The sequence below is a fragment of the Streptopelia decaocto genome, assembly GCF_964273445.1.
Source record: "Streptopelia decaocto genome assembly, chromosome: 3".
Taxonomy (NCBI): Eukaryota; Metazoa; Chordata; class Aves; order Columbiformes; family Columbidae; genus Streptopelia; species Streptopelia decaocto.
In genome coordinates, this window is record NC_138656.1 from 72,516,458 (window position 1) to 72,540,017 (window position 23,560).

The following is a 23,560-nucleotide window of genomic DNA, read 5'->3' on the forward strand; positions in this document are numbered from 1 at the left end:
CTGTCTACAACTACTTAAAAGACATACAGGAAACAGAAACACACTGTTCAAAGGTGCACAGCTACAGCACCATAGGTTGACAATAGAACATGGGATTTTTCACTACAAGGGCAAACATTGGAACATGTTACGCAGAGCAACAGCAGACTATCTGAACTTGACTGGATGGGGCTCTGAGTAATCTGATCCGACTGAACTTGCTCTGAACAGGGGGTTGAACAAGGCCAGAGATTCTATCCAGCCTTAATTATTCTATGATTCTAGGAATACAGGCACCACAACTAGAAGAGTTTCACAAGCAGGGCTATTTCCTCTAAAATCTACTGCCAGGACACTTGAAAGGTCATAGATCTTTCTTGCATGTCTGTGCAAGCACATCATTATAAATTGAGGTTCTGGAATGCTTTTATGCAATGAGATTCTCTTGTCCACAGCTACTAAATACAAACAAGAGAACAACTGAAATATCAAAAAAACATGGTTGTTGTTGTTGTTAAGTAAAACTTTCCTTAGTTCACCATAAAGGTTTGTTCCTGACTAGCTTAAGCTGGTAACTGTAAATAAAACATCAATTTTAATCATCAAATTAATGAGACAATTACAGAGTTGATTTACATATTTATGTCAGCAGCTCCTGATTCTCTTTGGAAGATTTATTATATCACTGAAGATGCTACTTTAAAAATACAATAAGTTAAACTCAATTGTTCAAAAAGCTTTATGATCAGGTTTAATACCAAGATTGTTTGTTTTCTCAACCATAGTCATGCCACTGAGCTCACTGACAATTTAACCACTCAGTGACAATTCAAATCTCAAAAAAAGTAAATCACATGTTAGGAATGTATGCAACCATTCATGCCTAAAATAAAAGCTATGACTGCCTCTTATGATGCCATGGTTCTCAGTTTGCATTCAGAAGTTGAAGTCCAGATGAGAACAAATTTTAACTCAAGCATTTTAACAGCTAAAGACTTGGAAGCCCAAGACCATGTGAACAGAAGTTCTAAGGAATCTGACTTCTGTCTTGCACAGTAATCCAAAACAGTCACAGAACTAGCACTGATTTGTTAATATCATTAACAGCTAGGTATAATAAGTTATTTTTATATTTAGTAGAATTCCTTATCCCTGAAGTTATGCAGAAAAAAGTATAGGACATGTTAACAGTCAGGACAAAATATCTAGTTATAGGGCTGGAAATTTAAGAAAAGCATGATGAAGACAAGCCAAAATAAGCTTCTTTTGCATACTCAAACTTCTTCGTAAAACTCAGAAGTTGAACTATCTGGGTTTAGATCTAACTTTCAAGTGTTCAAGAAATATATAAAGCACTACTAATTAACTCCAAATTAGCAATAAAGACATTAGGAAATACAAAATCAAGTAAATTTCTATTAGCAGAAGTCCAAGAAAGCAAAACACTGAAGTACTTACAAACTCAAGGACAACACTGGGGAAAAAACTAACACTTCCATTTACTGTTTCTGATAAGCTGTGCACAGTACAACACCCCTGGCTACTGAAAAATGCCAAGAATAAGCCATTTTCTGGTTTGCACATGACAACTGCATGTGCATAGTACCCATCCAGGACACCCATAAGTCTGAAATCGCATACCTCTGCATTTTATATCAGCCTATTCAAATAACTCTAGAATAATTTAATTTTATTACTCTAATCAATGTTGCTATCAAAATTCAGATCTGTAATGACAAACACATATAATATTGACCTCTTTCCCTTAATAAATGCATTTCCACTGTGTACAGGTTTTATGACCAAAACACTGGAGCTGTGCCATGAAAGAAACAAACCTGAAAACAGCAGGTTGTGTTTGATTCTGCTTTTATTCTTTCCTAAAACTGAGTACGTGTGTGCATTCAGAAACTGAAGTTCACCTGTGCAAAAGGAAATGTTGTTTTCTGTTCATGTGTTAAGAACACATTATTTGCAGCAACTACCTTTTATCTCCACTGTTCCCAGCCTGTAGATGTCTGAAGGTGGAGGGGTGCTAAGAAGCAATCATTCCCAATAGCCTTTGAGAGTTATGCAGAACCCTTAGCAACCTTTCCTCCCAGAGTGGAGGGAGTACAAATGCTTGTTATTTTCCTCTCCAGAGACAGGTTATATGCATACACACCACCACCACCCCTTTCTTGGTGTGCTAAGAACAGCTGTAAAACCGATCCACTCAGCTGAGGGTCTGACTATGGCTAGGTCTAAGAAAAGCAATCTCAAAAGCATAGCTAGAGCTACCTCCAACATGATGGCATACATGTAACTAGAATGTATTGAAGGCTGCAGAGGATATCGCTTCAATCTTTAGGGGCACAGAAGTATTTGATTTCTTGATACACAAATTTAACCAGATTAAGTCCAAAGATTCAATGTTTTTCCCTATTATTTAAAAAAAGCACTCTGAATAGAAATTCACAACAGTATTAGTATGAAATTCTGTGACAACTCTAAATATAAGTCAAGTATGACTTACTGAGATCACTTTGTCCTTACAGAATATTAATAATAGTGTAGTTATACGGTAGGTCTGCTATTTCTTGATATTTTGACAGAAATTAAAATAAATGGAAGGAGATTAAATAAAGCCTACTTTAAATTGAAAAAATTTCAAGCAGATATTCCACAATGAAAAGACTGTCTACAGGAAAGAAGTCTGGTTCTCATTGACAGGCAGAATTATGCTTCATGGAACAATTGCTTCCAATCAGAGTATTTCATTTCTGTTAACCAGGATATTGTTATCCCTTTGCTAGAATCCCTGTGGAATTTTGATCAAAGATATAATGTAGTAAATGTTGTGATATATAGTGTAAGAGAATCAGGAGTATATCCTGTAATTTGTAAAGACCAGCTGCAGAATAGGAATTTGACATAGGCAAATCTAGATTTTGTAGCCTTAAAAAAAAAAAAAAATGCATAAACTACCCATAGCAACAATCTACAGAGACAGAAAGTACCCATCAGGTCAGAAAGATCCAGAAACCATTTAAATTACCCCTTAGTTACCTCACAAATATAAGATGTTGAAAAGAAGCTAACAGGCACTATTCTGATACAGTAATTTTTTTGGTAGATTCGAGCTTTGGGGCCCGCAATGTTTCCAGATGTATGTGTGAGGGAGAAAGTCTGTTCCTACACAAAGTAAAATACTCCAGTGAGGTCAAAGCAAAAAGGGTGGCCTAAGGCTACTGACTAGCAGCTGTAAATAACTCGTAACACCCTCTTTCAGGCTGTCCTCCAAAGGCAAAGTAGTGATGACCAAGGGGCCTGACTTTCAAATACCAGTACCCTACAGACATAAATCACAAGTCCACCCAGTTATCAAGAACAAAAAGGAATCCGAGGGCTAACCTGCCTATGTTATGTAGAATAAAGGAGAAGCAGGAAAATTACATGTGTAATGCAATGCTACAGGGTAGACTGTCTAGCACACCTGCCTTCCTCTATGTCCAATTTAGAAAACCAACCCAAAATGAGTAAGAGTTATTTCAAACCCAAAATTTGGTCATTCAAAACAGCAATATATACTCTGTCTTATCTACAAATGTCCTACCTCTGTACTGCCAGAAACAGTGACACAAATTCCAGCTTAAACTGCACTTGATAAGCTATACTAAAAACTCTTAAGGGGAAAGATATCTATCACCACATACTACATATGCTGCAAGGTTCAACTGCAATAGTTACGCATGTAAAAATGAAAGCTCAGCATGTGTTCATTTATAGTTAACCTTTTAAAATAATTCACTAGTTCTGACAGTTCTATAAACTTACAAAACTAATTTCTTTAAGACCTAAGATCTCCTGCTCAGTGAGCAATTACCTAAAGATTAGTGTCCAGTAATTAATTTATTCCCTTCAATGAGCAGAAATAATGGGGTTTAATTTCTGTGACTTTAAGCAGTTCATGCTCGGTTACTACCACATACTCAAAGTCATCACAATGAATCAGAGCAGGAAAATACATTAATTGGATTAAGTGTCACTTTTACCTTGCCCTCTTTCCAATTGAAAATGGAGAATGTTTTACCTCATTTCATATGAGGAACATAAAAGTAATAAGAATAATAGTAAAACTAAGTAAGATAATGAGTAATTCCATTTTCCTGCATTTCTTCTCTGGTTTCAGAGCTCAGAAAAACAAACAGTTGCAAAACACTCAGCTAAAGAAATTGTAGAAACCAGTGCTTCATAACAGCAACATATATCAGTAAAGTAACGGCAGCTGACACATACAGCAAGTCTTGCTGCTGAAGATCTGAAAAACAAAAAATCTTGAGATGACCTGTCTAGATAACATTCTGACATAAGGGGAAAAAATGAACAATTTCAGAATGAAAAAAGCTAAAATACTCTTAAAAATAATTTTAAATAGGGAAGCACTGTCCCTCTACAGACAAATGTTAAGAAAGAAGTGGCCCTTTATTTGCATGTAGATCCTTGAGTGCCACTGGCTGCTTACACACCTGTTTAAGCCAAAACCAGGCAGCATGCTATTCCAGCAATCTATTTTCATAGCAACTGGCCTATTTTCAGAGAAACTGAAAGCATTACACAACAACAACAAAAAAAAAAGTAGTATGCTCAAGTTAAATGATAAAAAAAAAAAAACCAAAACAGAAGTATTTTAACACATAACATATATTCAAGCATACAAAAAAGTGAGTCCCAGTGTAAACATAGTCAGGACTTTTTACCTCAAGAGATCAGCATACATGACATCTAGGCTTTCAGATTCAGTTTTTCAATTATTGTTCTATCTAACCTATCATAACAACATAACCCAAAAGTATCTACAAATTCTATGTTACAGCTGAATGCTTTCAAGTTATATTTTCTACAATGTTTTCTTAAGTGTTTTCCTTAGAATAAGAAAAACTACCAGAATGCTCCCATTTGTATTTGCTTATATCCAGTTAAATCCTAGTCAGGTAATTTACTTCTCAGACAGTTGCCTCCTAAAAAGACTCCGAACTTTGTTTACAAGTATTTGGTTATCTTCATAAGATATAATTAACACATGACCAAAAGTCTCAAATAGCATATTAGTCCAGCCAACACTTTAATTTATTTCTTTTTTTTTTTTAAAGTTGACTGGCACGTACTAACTGGCATCTCCCAGATACTTTGGCAAAGTCTTCTGCCCTGCCATGACAACTTTCAGAGGAGAAACGCACTGTTTCAGAGAGGAAGCAATTTTCAGTTTCCACCTCCTAACAAATGTGGAGCTCAGCATGAATTCCCTCTCCCAGAGACAGGACATAACTGACTGGCACTGTCTGTCCTCTATGTATGCCAGTGGCTCTGTAATCCTGCCAAGATCAAAATTGGAAACAGAAAGGTTTACAGAGGGGAAAAAAAAGTCACACTGAGCAGCTATATCTTGCCTCTGAGAACACGCCTTAGAAGTCTATCAATGTTGGCTGGTAAACTACTTCATATTTCTTCATGTATTCACATTGATTTTTCTTCTGTGTAGATTAGCTTCACACATCAAACCACTGGCCACAATCATTCCTGGAAAGGCTGCCTATAACCACCTCATATTTGCAAATGGCTGAAAATAACAGCACCTGAAATTATAGTCCAAGTGTTGGGAGCTACATAAATGAATTTAAGCATTCCAACAAAAACATGAATTTACCTTTACTTCTGAGGAACAAAATCATACAAAAGCACTGGCCACAGGAACTCAGCCTGTTTTCCATATGCACATGAAAAATTCTAGAGCAATTAGAGGTTGAAGCTCATACATCAAAGAAGACAGTTCTGCAAATACAGCTAAACTAGTAACTACATACATCAGAGCAAACAGTTCTATAGGGAATTGTTTTCTGTACTGATCTTATCAGGCTCTGATAAACCTTCAAAAAGGCACCTTTGACAATAAAACCCCTAAAGATCCAACCAACTGGGTTTGTAAATATGATCTCTAACTAGCAGGCACTAATGTGCATGTTGGAGTGTGCATACTGTTAAGAGTGAAGACACTACAGATGTAGCAGGTACTCACAAGGGTATGACAATTTTTTGTCTTGTGCTCATCAACAAAAATGAAGCGCTTGGGGTCAAAACAGGACACCTGGAGTTGGAGTCAGCTTCCATGTTAAAGCACCCAAGTGTAGATGTATGAGTGAGGAGTCAAAGCTCCCACTAGAGTCAGCAGAGAACTAATCAACTCAGCCAGGGTAGACTGCAGTTTCAGCCCACCCTAAAGTTGAAGTCTGCATCTGGCCAGCTGAGTTACTCTCCAGACTCCACTGAATGTGCTGACTACATCTCATTCTACTATAATCTACACCTTGCCAGTTCTCTCCTGGTATAACATCACTTCTGCATATTTTGCATCACTGGCTGAAAATGCCCATGTCACCCAGCATTCCAGTGCAGCAAAACAGAGAAGCAGCGCAAGACAAAAGAAAAAACACCAATAAAAGCAAAATGTACATTACTGATCCAGTGTGACCGGCACCAGTGTCATTTAGGAAGGCTGCGTTGCACCTCAGTATATATCATGCCATTCAGAACACAAAAAACACTCCAACCATCACACTTGCTTCAACAGTCCCACAGTGACCCAGATAAAAATAGGAAAAAAAGGTAAGGAGAGGAACAACTATATATAGTTTACCTATTTATGATTTTAGCACATGCCAGAAATAACTACTGAGGGCAAAAATGTAACTAAAATAATTTCAAACATACTCCTTTCATTGGAGGCAACCATATGAACAGACTAGCTCTAAAATTCTTTGGTACTGCTATCACAAACCATTTGTTATATCCTTGTCTTACTAAACTGAAACTCATTACTTATGGAATTTCCAAGGACCTGTGCCTTGTCTAAGCCAAACCAATTGCACATAGAAGAAGACTTTGGAATTAGGAAGTTACTTCATAAAAAACAGAGAGAGCAAAGAAAGTAACTGCTATAACAAATGACAGTGTTAACAGCAAAGCATGGCTCTAATCAGAAGCAGTACAAGTCAATTTGGAAGATAAGATCTTATATAATCAAGAAAATAAATCTGTGCGGATGTAGCATTTTCACTAGAGAGTAGCTACACAAAACACATCATACCTTTAAAATAAAAGCAGATTAGTTTTACCTTTGATCTCTTCTTCAGCAGCTCTGACAACTGGGGGAGGCTCCTTCTTCCTCCCTCTGCATCTACACTGGTCCCAAACTCCCCTCATTTCAACTATCTTTGTGTAAACACTTCTAAGCCATTCTCTAACCACCTCTGAGATTCCCATCAAATGTCCATGTCCTCCCTCAGCCACAAACCTTTAATCCCACTCCTCAGTGTCTGTGTTATCCAAAGCGACACTCAACACTTCACTAAAAGGTTGGCCACTACAGGCACTTATTCGAGAAAATGAATTTTACTAATTATGCAGTTTCACACTTAGTTGTAAGATTACCTCTAAATTAATTGATCACACTCCCAAGCTCTGAGTTGTGCACAGAGACGAGGTATTTCTGGTGGTAACAGCATAAATGAGATAAAACCATAAACCCTTATGATTCTTCTATCCAGAAATTTAAAGTTAAGTTAGATCTTACAAACTGATGAAAAACCTTGCATTACTAAGCATACACATGGCCTTTGCTAAAAAAAAAAAAAATATATTAAGCAGTGAAGGCCTGTATCTTGTTAGGAAAAAGGCAAGGTATATTTAAGATACAGTGGATGGTTAGAGGCCAACATCTCCCTCTCCTCTCGTTCAAGAGTCTGTGGGCTTTGGTCATATACATATAAAATTAACAGCATGTTACTTATCTATTAAGCAGGATACAGAGCAGAAGTCAAAGATACATTTTAGGTCCAGAACAGGAAATATTACCAGGACTGATTCTTAATTATACTAACATGTATTTTGTCAGAATCATCACTGGTTTATAACACAGGAAAAAGTGCTAAAAATTGTGTGGACAGAATCTAGTGCTTAATGTCTTATAAGAAAAAGCAGCATGATTTACTTAATTTCTGAGAAGAATCAATACATCTGAGAAGAATCAGCTACAATCACACCAGCCAGAGATTCATAAACAAGTCACCTTGTCTACATTACTGTTAGTAGTCATTTCTAAGACCACTGCTCTTAATTACCTGTTAAAGTCCATTGAGCCTCCTCTATTTCAGATTTTAGTTTTTTAGACAAAAGAAAAACAGTCACCAGGTTTTAAGCCTGACCAAGCTGTATAATCTCAGTCACAGAAATTGTTCTCTTCCAGAAAAACAGAAATAAGTATATTGAAGAGGATTACAAAACAGTTTGTGCAGTGGTCTACAGAACTCTGCAAAAGCTCAAGAAAAGCAGAGCTCTTTTTTTAAAAACAATGTCTTGATAAATACAATGAAAGCCTTTCCATTTTAAGAACACTCGTTGTAATACCAACACCTTCTTCACAGTAGACACTGACCAGCAATCTCTCAAGCTGAGTTGCTATCCCAAAGAACTACCACTCAGTTTCCACAGAATCCACACTGCTTATAAATAAAAAGATGTGAGAAGTGCTAAGATTTATCACCTTCAAAAGGTAATATAAAACTTGCAGCAAATTTTCATCTTGAAGTTAACTTTGTATCCTTTTCATTCTGATCCTTAACTTGAAACCTACAGGAACACTCTCACATTAAGAATCTACATACTTTTAGTTTGAAACTTCAGAACAACCACACAGGTCCAGTTGTAGGCAGTCTTAAAGACATGTCACATTTTTTCACCTGGCTGTTAAATTTACTCTTTATAGCATCACACTTATCTGTCCTGATCAGGAAAACATGCACCTGGAAGACTGGTAGGTGTGATATCTCAAACAGAAAAGAAAGATCAGTTGCTCAGAGGAAGCCAGGACCCTATCCCCAAGAACAAGCAGCAGAGTACTTTGTACAGTACCTGCCTCTCCCTACCTGTATTTTCCCAATAAAATTATCTTTAATAAATACAATTAGGCTATTTACAAAACATTTTAAAATATTTTGACCAACTGTTGAAATAATAGATGCTCAGCTAAAAAAAATTAATACAGTATGTTGTTGTTTTGTCATGGACCTTGATGTAGAGACTGAACATGTGTCATATAACATCCCTTAATAGTAAAGTAAATGTATTATACCACATGCACAAGAGATTAATACTGTCTAAAAAGAAATACACTAAACATTGTTAATTGCAGGATTAACACTATTCAAAATTATAAGCTTACAAAAGCATTTTGTCACATTTCTTCACCATATTTATATAAGTAAATCAGGTTTACAGCTCTGAGGTAGCATGAATTGCATGCAACGTAGTATTTTCTTTGCCTAATATTAGAAAAAGCAATAAATATCCAGAATACCAGAGTTGGGTCATGCTGACTCAACTTCTGACAGTGCATGCAAAGACAAATGTTGTCCATCCTGGTTTTGTGCAGCTCCAGTCCAGCCTTACCACTAAGCTACCCAGTTCTGTCCCTGTCCCCCTACACATACTTGCAAGGGTCAGTGATTTCACTGCATGAAACTAAATGTTCATTAAACTGCCACACTATGAACAAAAGACTTTGATATGTACAGAGGTATAAAAGTCTGTTAATGCTCCATGCTTCAATTTGTAAGAAACGGGGTTACTCTGATAGGATTAGAAAACACACCTCAAGCTTGCACATTTTGTTTAAGCTTCCAGAAAACTTCCTAGTGTTGATTTAATTTTCTAGATGACTGTGTGCACCCAGCAGTGTCAGACATTATGACTTGAGAGTTCTAAGTTCTTTGAAGTTTGGAATGCAATGTCGGGTTTTGAAGAGCCTAAGCTACATAAATATTTCAAAGGTAGGAAATGACTTGAAGGTATAAAAGAAAGGGCAATTTCAAATTTGACTTTATGTGCCAAAGAGGCTTTCTTTAAAGTACATACCCCTTCAGTTTTGTCACACACATGACAATGAACTCAAGGCACCACAGGCAGTACTTCTGCAAATGAATTGAAGGAGAACCCAAAAGTCATCATTAAATTGTACACTCAAGATTTGAAAAAATATTACCTAACACTACACCAACCTTCCAAGAAGGTTGTTATTCTGAACCATGACACATACCGCAGACACATGTCCAAAATATGCACCACAGTTCAGGTTCTTGATTTCAGTCTCACTTGCTCAGAGGTTAGTAGCATCTCCAGGTAAAGCACCACTACCACACCTCCTTTCCTCTCAAAAAAAAAAAAAAAAAGCAAAAAGCAGCATTATATAGCAGCTGATAATAACCATTTCAAACTACTCAAACTATTATAATATGGACTAAACACAAAGTAAACTGACAAATTAGTAGGCTTTCAGTCTCACCCATGTAACCCATTGAGATTATTCCAATCCCAGCATGTTCTCCAGCGTGTTTAATTATAATACAGGATCAGGTTACTGTTCAAGTAAACCCTGGCCATGGGGCCAAAGAACACTCAGTACTTCTGATGATTTTGGTAGGAGATACAGGCCTCCTTGTGCAAACCAAATTGGTTTCAGTTTTACACCTGTGTCCTTGTTGTTCAGCTGCTCATTCTGTACACTGCTTAGCTGCCATCCAGACTCTAGTCTGGAGCAAACTAAACAGCTCCTTAAGAGGCATCTGGATAATACATGTCTGTATCCAATAAGTGAAGAAGACACAGTCACTGTAGTCAGTCCAAGGACAACTGGGTGCTCTGGAGTGCAAATACCACAGACAGCACAGACAAAATCCTCCAAAGATATGGGCCATCTCAGCATTCACTAAGGATCACTTTTTAATAAATTCTAACATTATATTTTCTTCTTGAATTATTTGTCTCTTAAGCATTCAATGCAACATACTAGGAACCCAAACTAGGACTTCTCCAATTAGAAAAATCCCTTTTTGGTGTTATACTTAAGACTTTTTTTTGTTTGCAAAAACGAGCAGCTTTCTTACCTTGCACACAAGAACACTGTTCCTGGTCATCATGTTATGAACTTGCAACTGTTAAAGCTGTGGTTTTGTTTCAGAAATAAAGGACTGTTCATTCCTTCCAGACTGCAGAAGCAGAAAGCTTAAAGATCACAGTTCATTTAGGACATTCTGCCACAGTGTTTTATCCTTGCTCAGAATTACAGCATTGATAAAATAGAGTGCAATCCTTACCACCCATTTTATAAGTCATCTGCGACAGGACGATAGAGATTAAGCAACTTAAATTAACAGCTCGTATATTTAAAATGACTTATTATTCCTCATACATCTATGTTCTTAAAAATGCAAAATAAAAAACTATTGAGGTACTTTAAACATACACATCAAGTACAGCTTTGCTGAACAAAGCACACAGCAGTAGACAGATAGCCAAAGTATTCACTATTTCTCCTTATTACAGCGAAAAGGCAACAAGAAAGTTGCTTTACAATTTGCAATCAAAGTACAACCACACCACCTAAAGGAGACTGTTCCATGGGCTTATAGACATGCTGCTGATAATGAGTTTGGGCTCAGTATGCCAGTAATCCCTTCCTGTGTCTGGGAACTAACACTGATGATTTTTAAATTGGTCCCATCCTTGCTAGAGGGCTGCTACTCTAACTTAGCTATTAGAACAAGTCATTCCTAGCCAGTTCCCATGAAAATTAATGGCTGGATATAAACCAGAGCTGGTAGTATTGTAATAAATTAGATTTCAGGAAGTAAAACAGAATGCAAGATCACAAGGGAATGTTTCCTCATAGAATTATCCTTTCTGTACATATTTGCTGAAGGTTAAACTGCAGTAGACTAAGGCTGCATTAACTGTGTGTTCACAAAACAAAAGATTTTTAAAAACATGGAATATATATGAAAGAACCTATATTACCCCTTCTGCCACAATGAATATTCTAAGATAAAGCACTGATATTATCAATACTACCTTAACTTGGATGTAAGTAATCAGTACATCTGCTTCATTGCAGTACACAGAGCAGAAGCAATTTTGAACTGGGCAATTACTTGCTAAGCATTATAGGTCATTGTTCACTGAAAATCCTTATTTTCCTTAGCAAGACACAGCAATCTAAGTTAAAATTTTATTAACAGTCCTCATTTCAAAGCATGATATTTGAGGTGCAGGATTCTATTATAAGTTGTTACTCATAATTCAGACCAACAAAGCTTTGTCTTCCCTGTAATTATGTTACATTACGTAAAATTTTGGAAAAAAGTCTTAAAAATCCAGAATAAGACTTACAGGTATTTCTGAAAACTGAATATTTTTGAAACACACTTTTGTTTTTAAAGTAAAAGGCTAGAAAATAGAGTTCCAATTACAAAATTTTCTTAACATTTAGCAAACTAAAGATGTTTTAATGTGACTGATCAAATACTTAGACCAATTCCCAAATATTTTATGAGCATTAATAAATTAAGCCATAAATCTAGAAATGAGTAATTGAAAAACAGAACAGGATAGTTTTCAAGAGCATAACAACTCTGCAGCTAAACCTGAACTGCCACTCAGTTCCTCAGTTAAGATTATCTGCATATGGTTCTTCAAATAGTGAGTCATATCATTATAAAATCTAGAAAACATTAAATACTAAACTTCATATGACTGTTGAACCCTCACATTATGAAAGGGGCTATCCTAGAATACAGCTTCAATAGCATGGCCAGACACAGCAGTTTGCACAGCAATAGCCAAAAATGTGGTAGGAGGTCAGCACACTGCACAGTACCGGAGATGGCAAGAAAGAGATTGACTTTATCTTCGCCAAGACCCTGAAGCTTCAAGAGTCTGAAACCCCAGTTATGCTGAGGGACGAGCAGATAGTCTACTTATTACTGTGAATCCAGCAAAGGGCTGCAAAGACCAAGGAATTGGAGCATCTAACATAGGATGAGAGGCTAAGAAAGGTGGGGTTGGTTAGCCTAGGAAGAACATGCTGGGAGGGGGAATCTTTTAAGCATGCATAAATACCTGAGGAGAAGTAGTTAAAAAAAAAAAAAGCCAAATTCTTCTCACTTGTTTTCTGACAAGAGGCAATGGGCACAAATTGAAGTACAGAGAATTTAATTTAAATTAATTTACATGTAAAAAAAAACTATTTACTGCAATGATGGTCAAACACCAGCACCTGTCCCCAGAAAGGCTGTGGAGTCTCCATCCTTGGATGTGGTCTAAACCCAACTGGGCAAAGTCCTCAGCAGTCTGCTTTAGCAGACATTGCTCCAAACAGAGAGTCTAAAACCTTAACTATTTTGTTATTACCTGTAATTACTGAAATATCTCAAACTGGCTAAAAGAATAGACAAATCATGCTATAATAGTTTGAGAACAGTATACTGCATTTCTGCATGCAAAATTAGTAACTGAATAAAAGGAAGACAGACGAATAATATTTAGACTTCAAGTTGGCCTTTAACAACACTCCTTCAAGAGGCTAAAGAAACCAAATCATGAGAAAAAAAAAAAAAAAAGACTGAATATTATCAGGAAACTTCAAGTGTCTGGAGGCAAAGAGGAACAAGTTAAAAGAAGAAATCATCATTATGGATAGGCAAACAGCACTAAGCACTGCTACATTTTCCTAAGACTGAGAAGAGGGTCTATTAATAAACACACACATTTTGCTAGCTGCCTCTTTAGACAGGAGTTTAGTCCAACTCAAAAATCAGGAAGGGATTTGAGGAACCTCAAAGAATGGTAGCCAAAATGGATAAATAAGTTGACATTGAACAGACTACAGGGACCAATTAAACAAAGTTGAAGAGTAGAGAGCAATGCACACTGGAAAACTTCAAAGTCAACTAAGCTCCACTGAATGCAGGTACTAATAAAAAGCAGCTAGAAAAACATTTGGTTACATAAATAATGCAAACTAGATAGCATAATGTCATCATAGTACTTCATGTTATGCCATAAAATGGCAAAGTCTCATTTGGGATGACACACGGCAAATTTCTTCTCCATGTTTCAGAAAGTTATAGAAGCAGAGACAATCAAAGAAATAATATTAACTGAGTGTATGAAAAAAATGTTCCACATGGAACAAAACTGCTAAGACTTGAAATATTTATCCAAGGAAAAGACATAAGGAGGCGCACACACAAAAATACACACATACACACCAGTCACAAGCCACTTTGTCTGAAAGCAAAATGGCAGATGACAGACCAGCAAACCATCTAGATAAATTATCTTCAAAATCGTAGTCAAAAATAGTTTCTTCTGTTACTTGGAAATCAAACCAAGTTGGAGTCTTCACCCATTTGCAGAACACTCTAACTACACAATACTACTGTTTACTTAGATTAGAAATGAAAGCACTCAAAAGAATTTTACATAAACCCTTCAGAAATTGAGATTTAAGGATGAGACTGGAAAACAGTCAGCCTTAACACTATCTTAAGAACCATCAAACAAGGCATTTCTCTTATGAACAAAAAATAAGCCAAAAGTTTCATTTTAAGACTTCAACTTAATTTTTTTAAAGGTGTTTTAAACTATTTTAACCTCATGTTCAAGAACTCCTTCATTACTTTGATGCATGTAATTAGATTAGCATAGCTACAGGCAGGCACTAAACAACATTTATAATAGCTTTCTAGTGTTGTACCAATGTAACATCTTTATGAGAAAACCTTTATCAATAAGATTACACTAACAGCAAAATTACTGTGAAAGACATTCAACAGGATTTTGCTTTCATCCAATTTACCTCATCAATAAAGTACAGTAAAAACTTAGGTTTTAGGTGGGTTTGGTTGAAGGAGGGTTTAGAGGATACAGTTTTGTCTGAAAGGCAGCACACAAAAGCTCCAAAAACTTGAGGCATGTGCATTTAATGCAGAGTGGTGGTAATAGCCCATCATCTTTAGTATTTTATAGAGATGTTTCATCCTTGTGAAATCAAAGTATGGCCTCTAAAGCAGTCCACAAAAATAAATTGAAGAATAGCTTTTAGACACATTAGGAAGATTATTCTCTTTAACTAAGCAACTTGTTACAAGTTTATCTGCAGTTGGAATGGGAAGAGATCTAACCAGTCTGAATACCAACAAGAAGAACACAAAAGGACAATCTAACTAGCAGGCACAAGGCTAATCAGTCTGCAAACTAGTTATCAAGAGCACAAGATAAATGTTCCAGGGCTGGAGGCATGTATGTGTAAACTGCATTGGTATCAATTATTCTGTCCTAAAGAGAGACAGCATACTAAAGAAACTACTGTCAACTTTCCAGTCTGACCCTATCATAATTTCAACTACTCCACAGTCTTCATTTACATACATATTTATAACCACAAAGACAGGTCAAAACACCACAAAAATATGACTGCAGCTGAATAAAGTGAAACGTTACTTTTAAATTGAGTTATTTTTCAGCCAGTCCGATTTCAATGGCCACACAAACGTGGGAAGGAATGCAGACTACAGCAGCACCAATATCCATCAGTCCAAGTTTCTGTGGAACTACATCCTTCATTGCAATGTAACCCTTACTGACCAAACTGTGACACAGTAGCGTGCTTTCTTGTACCTCATACATGTTACAGTTTTGTGCTCTGATAACTTATGTGTTCCAAACTTGACATTTATTAAAAAAAAAAAGGGTCAACTACTCTCTCATAAGCCATGTGACACAATTCCAGTTTGCCAAGCCTCCTGGTTTAACAGAAACCACATCCCATAGAATCAGAGATGAAAGTGTGGTTCTGATGGACAGGTACAGAACAAGGTCTTGAAGGATACCAAAACTGTTGATGGTGCTTTTACCTCTGAAGTAAATATCAGTAAAACAGCAAAAGATTCAAGGAAAGAGTAAAGGAAAAATTTCCAACTTCAAACTGTCCCATTAAATTAACAAGCCAGCACAACACGGGACTAGATGGGGCTCAGAGGCCAGATCTCTAACTGAGGTAGCACCAGGGCTGGTTCAGTGATCCACATCCCTCCCTCTGTTGCCAACACCAACAGGGAGAGGAACCAAGTACTTGTCCTGCCAGAACCCAAACTGGCCCTGGGGCCCAATCTTTCCCCTTCAAGGACAATCAAACAACAATTGTACTTGAATGCGAGAGGCCCACTAGGCCTGCTCTATTTCCAAGGACTAAGAGCCTCCCATATTTCATTGCCATTGTGTTTTTCCACACAACTTGTTCCTCAGACACAATGAACTATAAACAATGAATGGAGTAGTTTCCTGAGACTTCAGGCACATCTTTCTAGAAGTTTTAGACTTACATTGGGGGCTTTTCCTCTTCTGTACTTGTGAATCAATTAGATTTGAACAAAAAAAGTGGCTACACAAGGAAACAATAGAAATGTTTGTAAAGTGCAATAGATCGGCAAAGAAACAAGCTTTTTACTAATATGAATATCAAAATATTGTATGCTAGTCCAAAAATTCGTTAAAAATATTAATTATAGTCACACACCCCTTGAAGAAATTTGTGAACTCTCTATAACCCACAGTACAAGTTCTTCCATTAACACTCTTAAATTCTGCAAAAATGTTAATTATAGTTACTCATTTATCCAGTGCTGATGCTGCATTCTAGAGACAGCTTTCCTGCCTTGTCTGTACTTCTGGTTCCTTCCACTCCTTATCTGCAAGGCAGAGTCACTTCTTGACTACGTTCTCCTGCCTCCTTCCATTTCATCTTTCATACTGATAAATATCCACCCATCCATCTACTAAAAATAACAAAAAAAGCATGTACTATGATTACTTAATGCCTTCCTATTTTGCCTGACAAAGGCATCCTCCTTTCATCTATTATGAGGTAACAAAAGTAGCATGTACTGTAGTCTACTTAATTCCTGTTTTTTTGAAGAAAGCACCAGGCAAGAGACAACTACCATCTGGTTCCAAAAAAACATGCACACAAAAACCTCTAGCAACACATATGCTTCTGGCAAAAGCCAAGTAATCTTTAGTTAAAAAGTTGAATTCTGTGGTAGTCTGGCAAGATTCTGCAGGCACCTGGGGTGCCAGGGGAGATCAACTAGAATCTTCACACCTCTCAAAAAAAAAAATTCAGCATTACAGATTTTAAAGGTTTGGTTGTTGTTTATTTTTGTTTTTTGTTTGTTTGTTTTGTTGTTCTTGGGTTTTTTTGTGGTTTTTGTGGGTTTTTTTGTTGTTGTTGCTTTTTGGGTTTTTTTGAAGGATTAGAATATTAGACTTTGTATTCCAAAGCAAGAAAACTTTCATTATAAATCCCAGTTTTCAAATTAATTACATCTGATTCAAACTCAGTTTCCACTGCCAGTTTTGAGTCACAATCAGTTTGAACACAGGAGACTAACTAGATTACATACTATAATCAATATTGTGGGAGTGATCAGGATAGGGTTTTCTCTAACACTAAAATCCAGCTGACTTCATCACATTAGTCACCCTTTTTCTTCCTACAGCATGCCAGCTTATCCATCAGTGTTCAATAAGAGATAAACTAAGTGCAATTTGTCATTTCTGGTCGTAGCTCCCCTTCATGGCAAGCTCAATATTGTATCAGAATTTGTTTAGTTCAGTTCACCCTTGGTCCTATCTTCAACAAGATAAAAAATAGCAGACAAACAGTTTCTAGGCAAAGAAGTTCAACATTAAGGAACAAAGAGTCCTGTCTGACAGCTGCTGCTTAGCCCTTTCAGTGCCCAGACTCATTAAGGTACTTTTGGGTATTAAAAGGAAGAACACCATCTTATCTGCTGTTCTGCTATTTACAGGAGGCACTTTTGTATTTGCAGTCCTCCTCCTTCACATGCACACATGACATCTAGGCAAGGCATCTTATGCAACTTCCCCCGACTTATACCCATTTGGATTTAAAAAAGCGAAACTAGTGTCTTCTGCATTACTTATACTAGAGCACATCTGACAGAGCAAAACAAAATGTAGCTGCAGCTTTCTTTATTTAAAAAAAAAAAAATAATAATTCATGCAGAAGGTGCCTGCTGCATCCAGGGCTCTGAACTCTTCCTACTCTTCTAAGGAAGATGCAAAACAACTAGGCTATAAGCAACATTCTTTTTTTTTTTTAATCCCCCACTCTTGTCAGCATTTTGGTAAATTTTCAAAAACATGGGTGGAGCACACCCACAATCTCACCTCAAATACCAGTGGTGCAATTACCCTCCTGGAAGGTAAGATAATAATTTCAATCCTCCACTCATTGATTATTTCAACTACTGCAACATGATCTAGAAGTCACCTTTTTTTTTTTTTTAAGTACAAGAGGACTATTTTGAGAGATCTTTACTGGAGAACCAGATCCTCAGAAAAAGCAATCACACCTCTGTACTATGAACAGAGCACCAACCACCTATGTATTTCTGCATTTCCGACTGGCCAGAGGCTTCCAAGTCAGTACAAAAATGTTCACAGCACCTCCTCTGACCAACTTAATTTTTCTCCTGTCCAGACTAAGGAGCCCAGACACCTACTTCTGGATGTGCATGTCCTTTCTGTGAAGCAGGCACTGCCACACCTGACATGTACACATACATAGTTCCCCATGTTTCTAGCTCAAGAACACTGAGCAAAACACCTTCTACATCACCACAAATAACTCAAAAGCTGAAGAGTAGTACGTCAGTGCTCCACCACAGCTTTCTTACTCACTTCAGTGTGCACACTTGCCTTGGTCTTCCACTTCAAACATAAATATTTTCAAAACTCTTTTAAAGATCTGTAACACCACTATGTACTGATAAAGTTTCCTAGAAAGATTACACCTCTGCAGGGCTACATAACTGGAACTTTTTTTTAGTAAAAAAAAAAAAAAAAGAATGTTTGCTATTTTAATACGTAAGCTACCTTTAAAATATGCCAAGTTTATTATCATTCACTACAATAAATTATTGTGACTAGTAATTCTTTGTTATTGTGAGACAGAACCTGCATATTCTCAACTTACAAAGTCAAAGCACAAGACACTTTTCACAAAGAACTTACATAACACATGCTCACTTCTGAATTAATTGACACTTATGCACTAGAATGACTTAGATTAGTAACAGCAGAGATTTGATTGCAATAGCACTGTTGTGTCCTTAGAGTCTAGTAAACATCATTAACTTTACTGGTGAGTTTGGGGATATTGGTTACAGCAAGAAAGCTGCACATCAAATACTGTTTTGGGCAACTGCCACTACAACCCACTGTTAATTAATCATTTAGACTAATCATCAGGCTAATGTGGGTGGAAGAGAATAAAACTTCCTGGGATCAAGACGTGCATTTTTTCCTGCAATGCACGCCGACCGATGCCGATGAACACTCCAGTGGAAGCAGCCAGAGCACACCTGCTTCCTTCCTTGCAGCTTCTCCCCCACGCCTCAGGAGCTCGCTGTCCCAAGCCCTGTCTCCGGGGCACGGCTGCTCGCAGGGAGCAGAGCGGAGCTCCTCTCCGCCTCGATCAAACGAGTATTTCCGAGTCCCTCAGCCCAGCCCCACGTGCTTGCGGCAGGGCAGGCTCCGGCCCGGCCCTCCGGCTCGCCCCGAGGGCTCTGGCAGCCTACGGACAGAGCGGCAGGACGGGCCGCAGCGGCGCCCCCCCGGCCCAGTCGCGGGCCGGTCCCGACAGCCCCGCGGGGCACGGACACCGGCAGCCGGAGTAGCCGCACCGCTGGCAGCGGGAGCTACCGGCCGGGGCACCACCGCCGCCCGGGCTGCGGGCGGGGAAGGCCCAAGGCGGGAAGGGCTGGCAGACACCCCAACCCCTTCCCTCGTCGCCCCTCACCTGTTTTGAACGCCAGCTGCTTATCCTCGCCGCCGCCAAAGAGGTGGAGCATGGAGACGAAGAGAACCCCGCACGAGTTCTGGATGCCGAAAACGGCGCCGTTGCACCACATGGCGGCCAGCATCACCACCCAGCCCCAGCCGCCCTCGGGGGGCTCCGGCGCCTCACTCCCGGGGCAGCCCGCGCTCCCGGCAGCCTCCGGCGCCGCCCGGGGCTGGTCTCCGCTGTCAGCACCGCCGCCGCTCCCCGGGCACCACTCGCCGCCGTTCTCCCGCCGCGGCTCTACCACCACGGCCGCCGGCGGCGGGCCGGGCAGGGGGGCGGCGGTGGGGTCCCCCGTGCCCTGCGGCGGCAGCTGCTCGCTCACCGGCGCCATCCTCCGCGCGCCGCTCCCGCCTTGCGCCGCCTCGCGACCTCCGGGCCGCCGCGCGCCTCAGCCCCTCGCGGCGGGAGCCGCGGGCATCCTGCAGCGCTCTGTCCCTGCGCGCGCGCGCCCGGCCGGCCCACACACGCACCCCCTTTCTCTCCGCCGCGCGCGCCGAGGGGTTGACCCGCCGCCGCCGCTTTATTTTAAAAGGGGGGCTCCCGTGGGGGCGTTAGCGGCACGAGGGCTTTTCTCTGCGCCGATTGGCTGAGGGGAGGGAGGCGGGGGGGGCGAGGGGAGGGAGGTGCAGCCACACTCCTCTTCCCCCCCGCCCCCCGCCCTGTTCTCCAGCGGGGCGGGGCCGTGGCGTGTCAGTGGCGGCGGCGATCAGCACTCGTGCCGCGGTCCCTGGCCGTCGCCCGAGGAAGGGGAAGCGGGGGGGACGGGCGGGGGCGAGTGGTGCTCGAGGCTAGAACTGAACAGTTAACGGCCGCCGCTCGCGCGGAGCGGGAGGCGGGCGCCTCAAGTCTTCACACACAGGTATCGCACGCTGCCCTCGCCAGCCTCGGCGGGGAGAGCAGTAAACAAGCCCCTGTCCCCGCTCCCAGACGGAGTTGGTTCCCCGTGAGACGGGGCAGCTACACCCAGCCGTGTCCCTCTCCGGCCGCCCTCCCTGGGCAGCCGTGAACTGAGGGAAAACTCTGAGACTTCCCTCTCCGGCGGTCTGCTGACAACAACCAAATAGAGGAAAAACCAGCCCAAAACGCTGAGCGAGAGGCGGCTCCTCCGCGCCGCCTCCGCACTCCCCCCGCGCCCGCGTGGACAGCCGTTGCTCTCCACTCACGGCCGTTTTTCGGCCCTGCCCGGCGCTCGCTGTCCCCCGGGGAGGTCGCCATCGCCCACTGTCCCTCTCGAGGGCCGGGCGAGGTTCGGACTCGGGGCTGTCGGTCCTGATAGGGGGATGCCCCGCTCCAGGGCTCTCGGGGTGTCTGCTTTCCTCGGGGAGCTGCTCTCCGGGACAGCTCTCCACCTCCCCATGGCCACCCTTACACTTTGGCTGGGTGACCGTGGTGAAACCGCTTCTCCCAGATTTTTTTTTTTTTTACAAAGAAAGAGAAAATACTGTACTTGCACACTTCATGAAATGCTTACCGCTTCCACAGAGGCATCAACTCTTGACCTTTCCTCCCCACAGCCAGCAAAGTGAGAGAACCGGGAACACTGAGGTCATGAGTGTTAAGTCACAAGCCTTTTGACTGGTGATCCTGCTTCCAAACTCTCAAGTGTGTACCTGTTGATGTGTTTGGCAGCTACTTAGGCTTTAAGCAGCTTGGGCCTGATGAGGAAGAGGGGTTTCTTGAAAGAAAATCAGCAGATTAAATCTGGATACTTCATTCTTCCCCATGAGACCTGGAAGGCTCAAAGCATCCTGTTGGATTCATATGCCATCCCCATTTCTTCCATCAGAACTTGGGCTGCTCCTACAATATTTGTTGCACCATCCAACTCCCGTGCCTGCCTGTTAAAGCTTCTTCATCCTTTTGTGACCCTGAATCACCTTCTCCTGCCTACCTACCAGTGGCTGCATGGGGAAACAAAATTTAGTCTGAAATAAAGCCCAGATTCTTCAGACCATGCCTTGTTCAGCACAAATTACTTGGTCACTCTCCACTTGAAAAGTAGTAGGTAAAGAAAGATATAATCACATAATGAAAGTCTGTGTGATAATGCACGTTGCACGGGTGTCAGGTTTAAGAATGCCTGGCTTTTAGAACTAGTTGAACTTTGGATTTTTAATTTTGCGTTTTTAGTGTCCTCCAATTTGTCTTAAAATAAGATGGTTTTTAAAAGTTTACAAATAGATTTATGGTAAAAATGAAGTGCATTTTATAGAAGCACTAATCTTGCTGCATACTCCCTTTGTCTGCCTAGCCATGCCTATCTAAGTTAAACATAAAACTGTTGCATATACACATAAAACAGCAGCGGAATATGTAAAAAATAAAAGCCCATAACAAAACACATGATGGCTGTATGAAATACATAATCATCGTCAAAGCAAAGAAAGCACTTTTGGCCAAGCATTGAAAAACACATCTGTTCCCCCTAAGGAACAAGTTTTAATGCTTATGAAGAACCCCAAGCCTATCATAAGCTTAAATATGCTCAGAATACTTCATAAGCAATTGAACGTGCAAAAGTTAACGCTTCGCCTTCTGCACTCCAGCAAGTCTTTGTCCAGAGGCTGTTGTACAAATCTGCTGAGCTTTCTTACAATAAATCAGGCTTCATCCATGACAATATAACAGCTTTGAACAGTTATGACAGAGAGAAACTTTTTTGGAACCTGATTCAATCTTCATAATGTTTGTCAGGAGTGATTAACTTAATTAAACTTTTGGTTGTGTAGGAATAAACAAGGGCAAAATCCAACACTGGATCTTAATATGACTGATCAGAAGGGGCCCAGTGCTGCAAGCTCTTAAAGATATTTCTAACTTTTAGTTAGAGTCCTCATCTTAACTACCTTCCTGAATCAGGGGCTGTGAACTGTATGATAGATGGTCAAAATAGCTTAAGGGAAGCACTATATATATTTTTTTTCTGGTTTGGACAGCATTCGGTTAAGCACAAGACCAGTTCCTTCTCCATATGTGTTTCAATATAATGTTTATGTACTACAGTTTCATTTCCCTCTTTCCCATAGACACTGTCAATGGCTCCCTCGCCCTTTTTAAGACAAAGGACATTGTGTGCAACTTTTACTTCTTGACATTATTTAAAGTAGATTCCAGCTCTTAAGTGTTTCTTTGATTAGTATAAAATAACTACTTTCCTTTTCTTCTCACATTATTGGGAATGCAGACTCCCAAAATCTGATTCCCCAGCACATACGATTTTTATAAATTTGATGGCTGAAACGATTCTGCATGTTCCTTCAGTATTCTGTGTTGTATTGTCCTCTTGCTATTTATCTAAACTAAGAAAAAAAAAAAAAAAGGTTTATCAAGAAGCAAGGACATATAGGGCCTTCTATTACAGGCTCTTTTTAGAAGCCTTAAGCAGAGATCTAGGAAAACTTTGTACCTTTTTGCTCTCTAGTACACTCTGCTTGTGTCAAGAACTAAATCTCTTCCCTTTCAAGAGAGGTCTCTTGAGAGCTCAGCTATTTCCCTAGTAGTTCCCAAGAACAAGAACAATAAAGTCTCACTCTTCATAGTCAGATACTTTTTTCAATCCCCACCTTCCACATAAAATGTACTTTGCAGAAAGAATATGGGCAGGTTTGACTTCAGTTGATTTCTAAAGTTTTTGTAACCCTGATAACTCACAAAAAAAAAAAAAAAAGCATTGTCATTTAAATTTTTGCTACCCTTGGGGCTCTGTTATTTGAGCCTTGCATTTTCACAGAAAAATAGTTTAAAAAGAAGGGGAAACAGAAAAAACATGGACATGAGACA

General features: G+C 39.8%; 1 protein-coding gene across 1 annotated transcript in view; it reads right to left on the reverse strand.

The window, feature by feature from the left end:
- SLC16A10 (solute carrier family 16 member 10) overlaps positions 1-20,277 on the reverse strand; it is a 70,915-nt gene extending 50,638 nt beyond the window's left edge. Inside the window, exon 1 of the mRNA XM_082050106.1 lies at positions 19,736-20,277. Within this exon, the coding sequence (XP_081906232.1) occupies positions 19,736-20,111 (376 nt within the window). The 5' untranslated portion in view covers positions 20,112-20,277. The remainder of the gene's footprint in view (positions 1-19,735) is intronic.
- Positions 20,278-23,560: the final 3,283 nt, after the last annotated feature.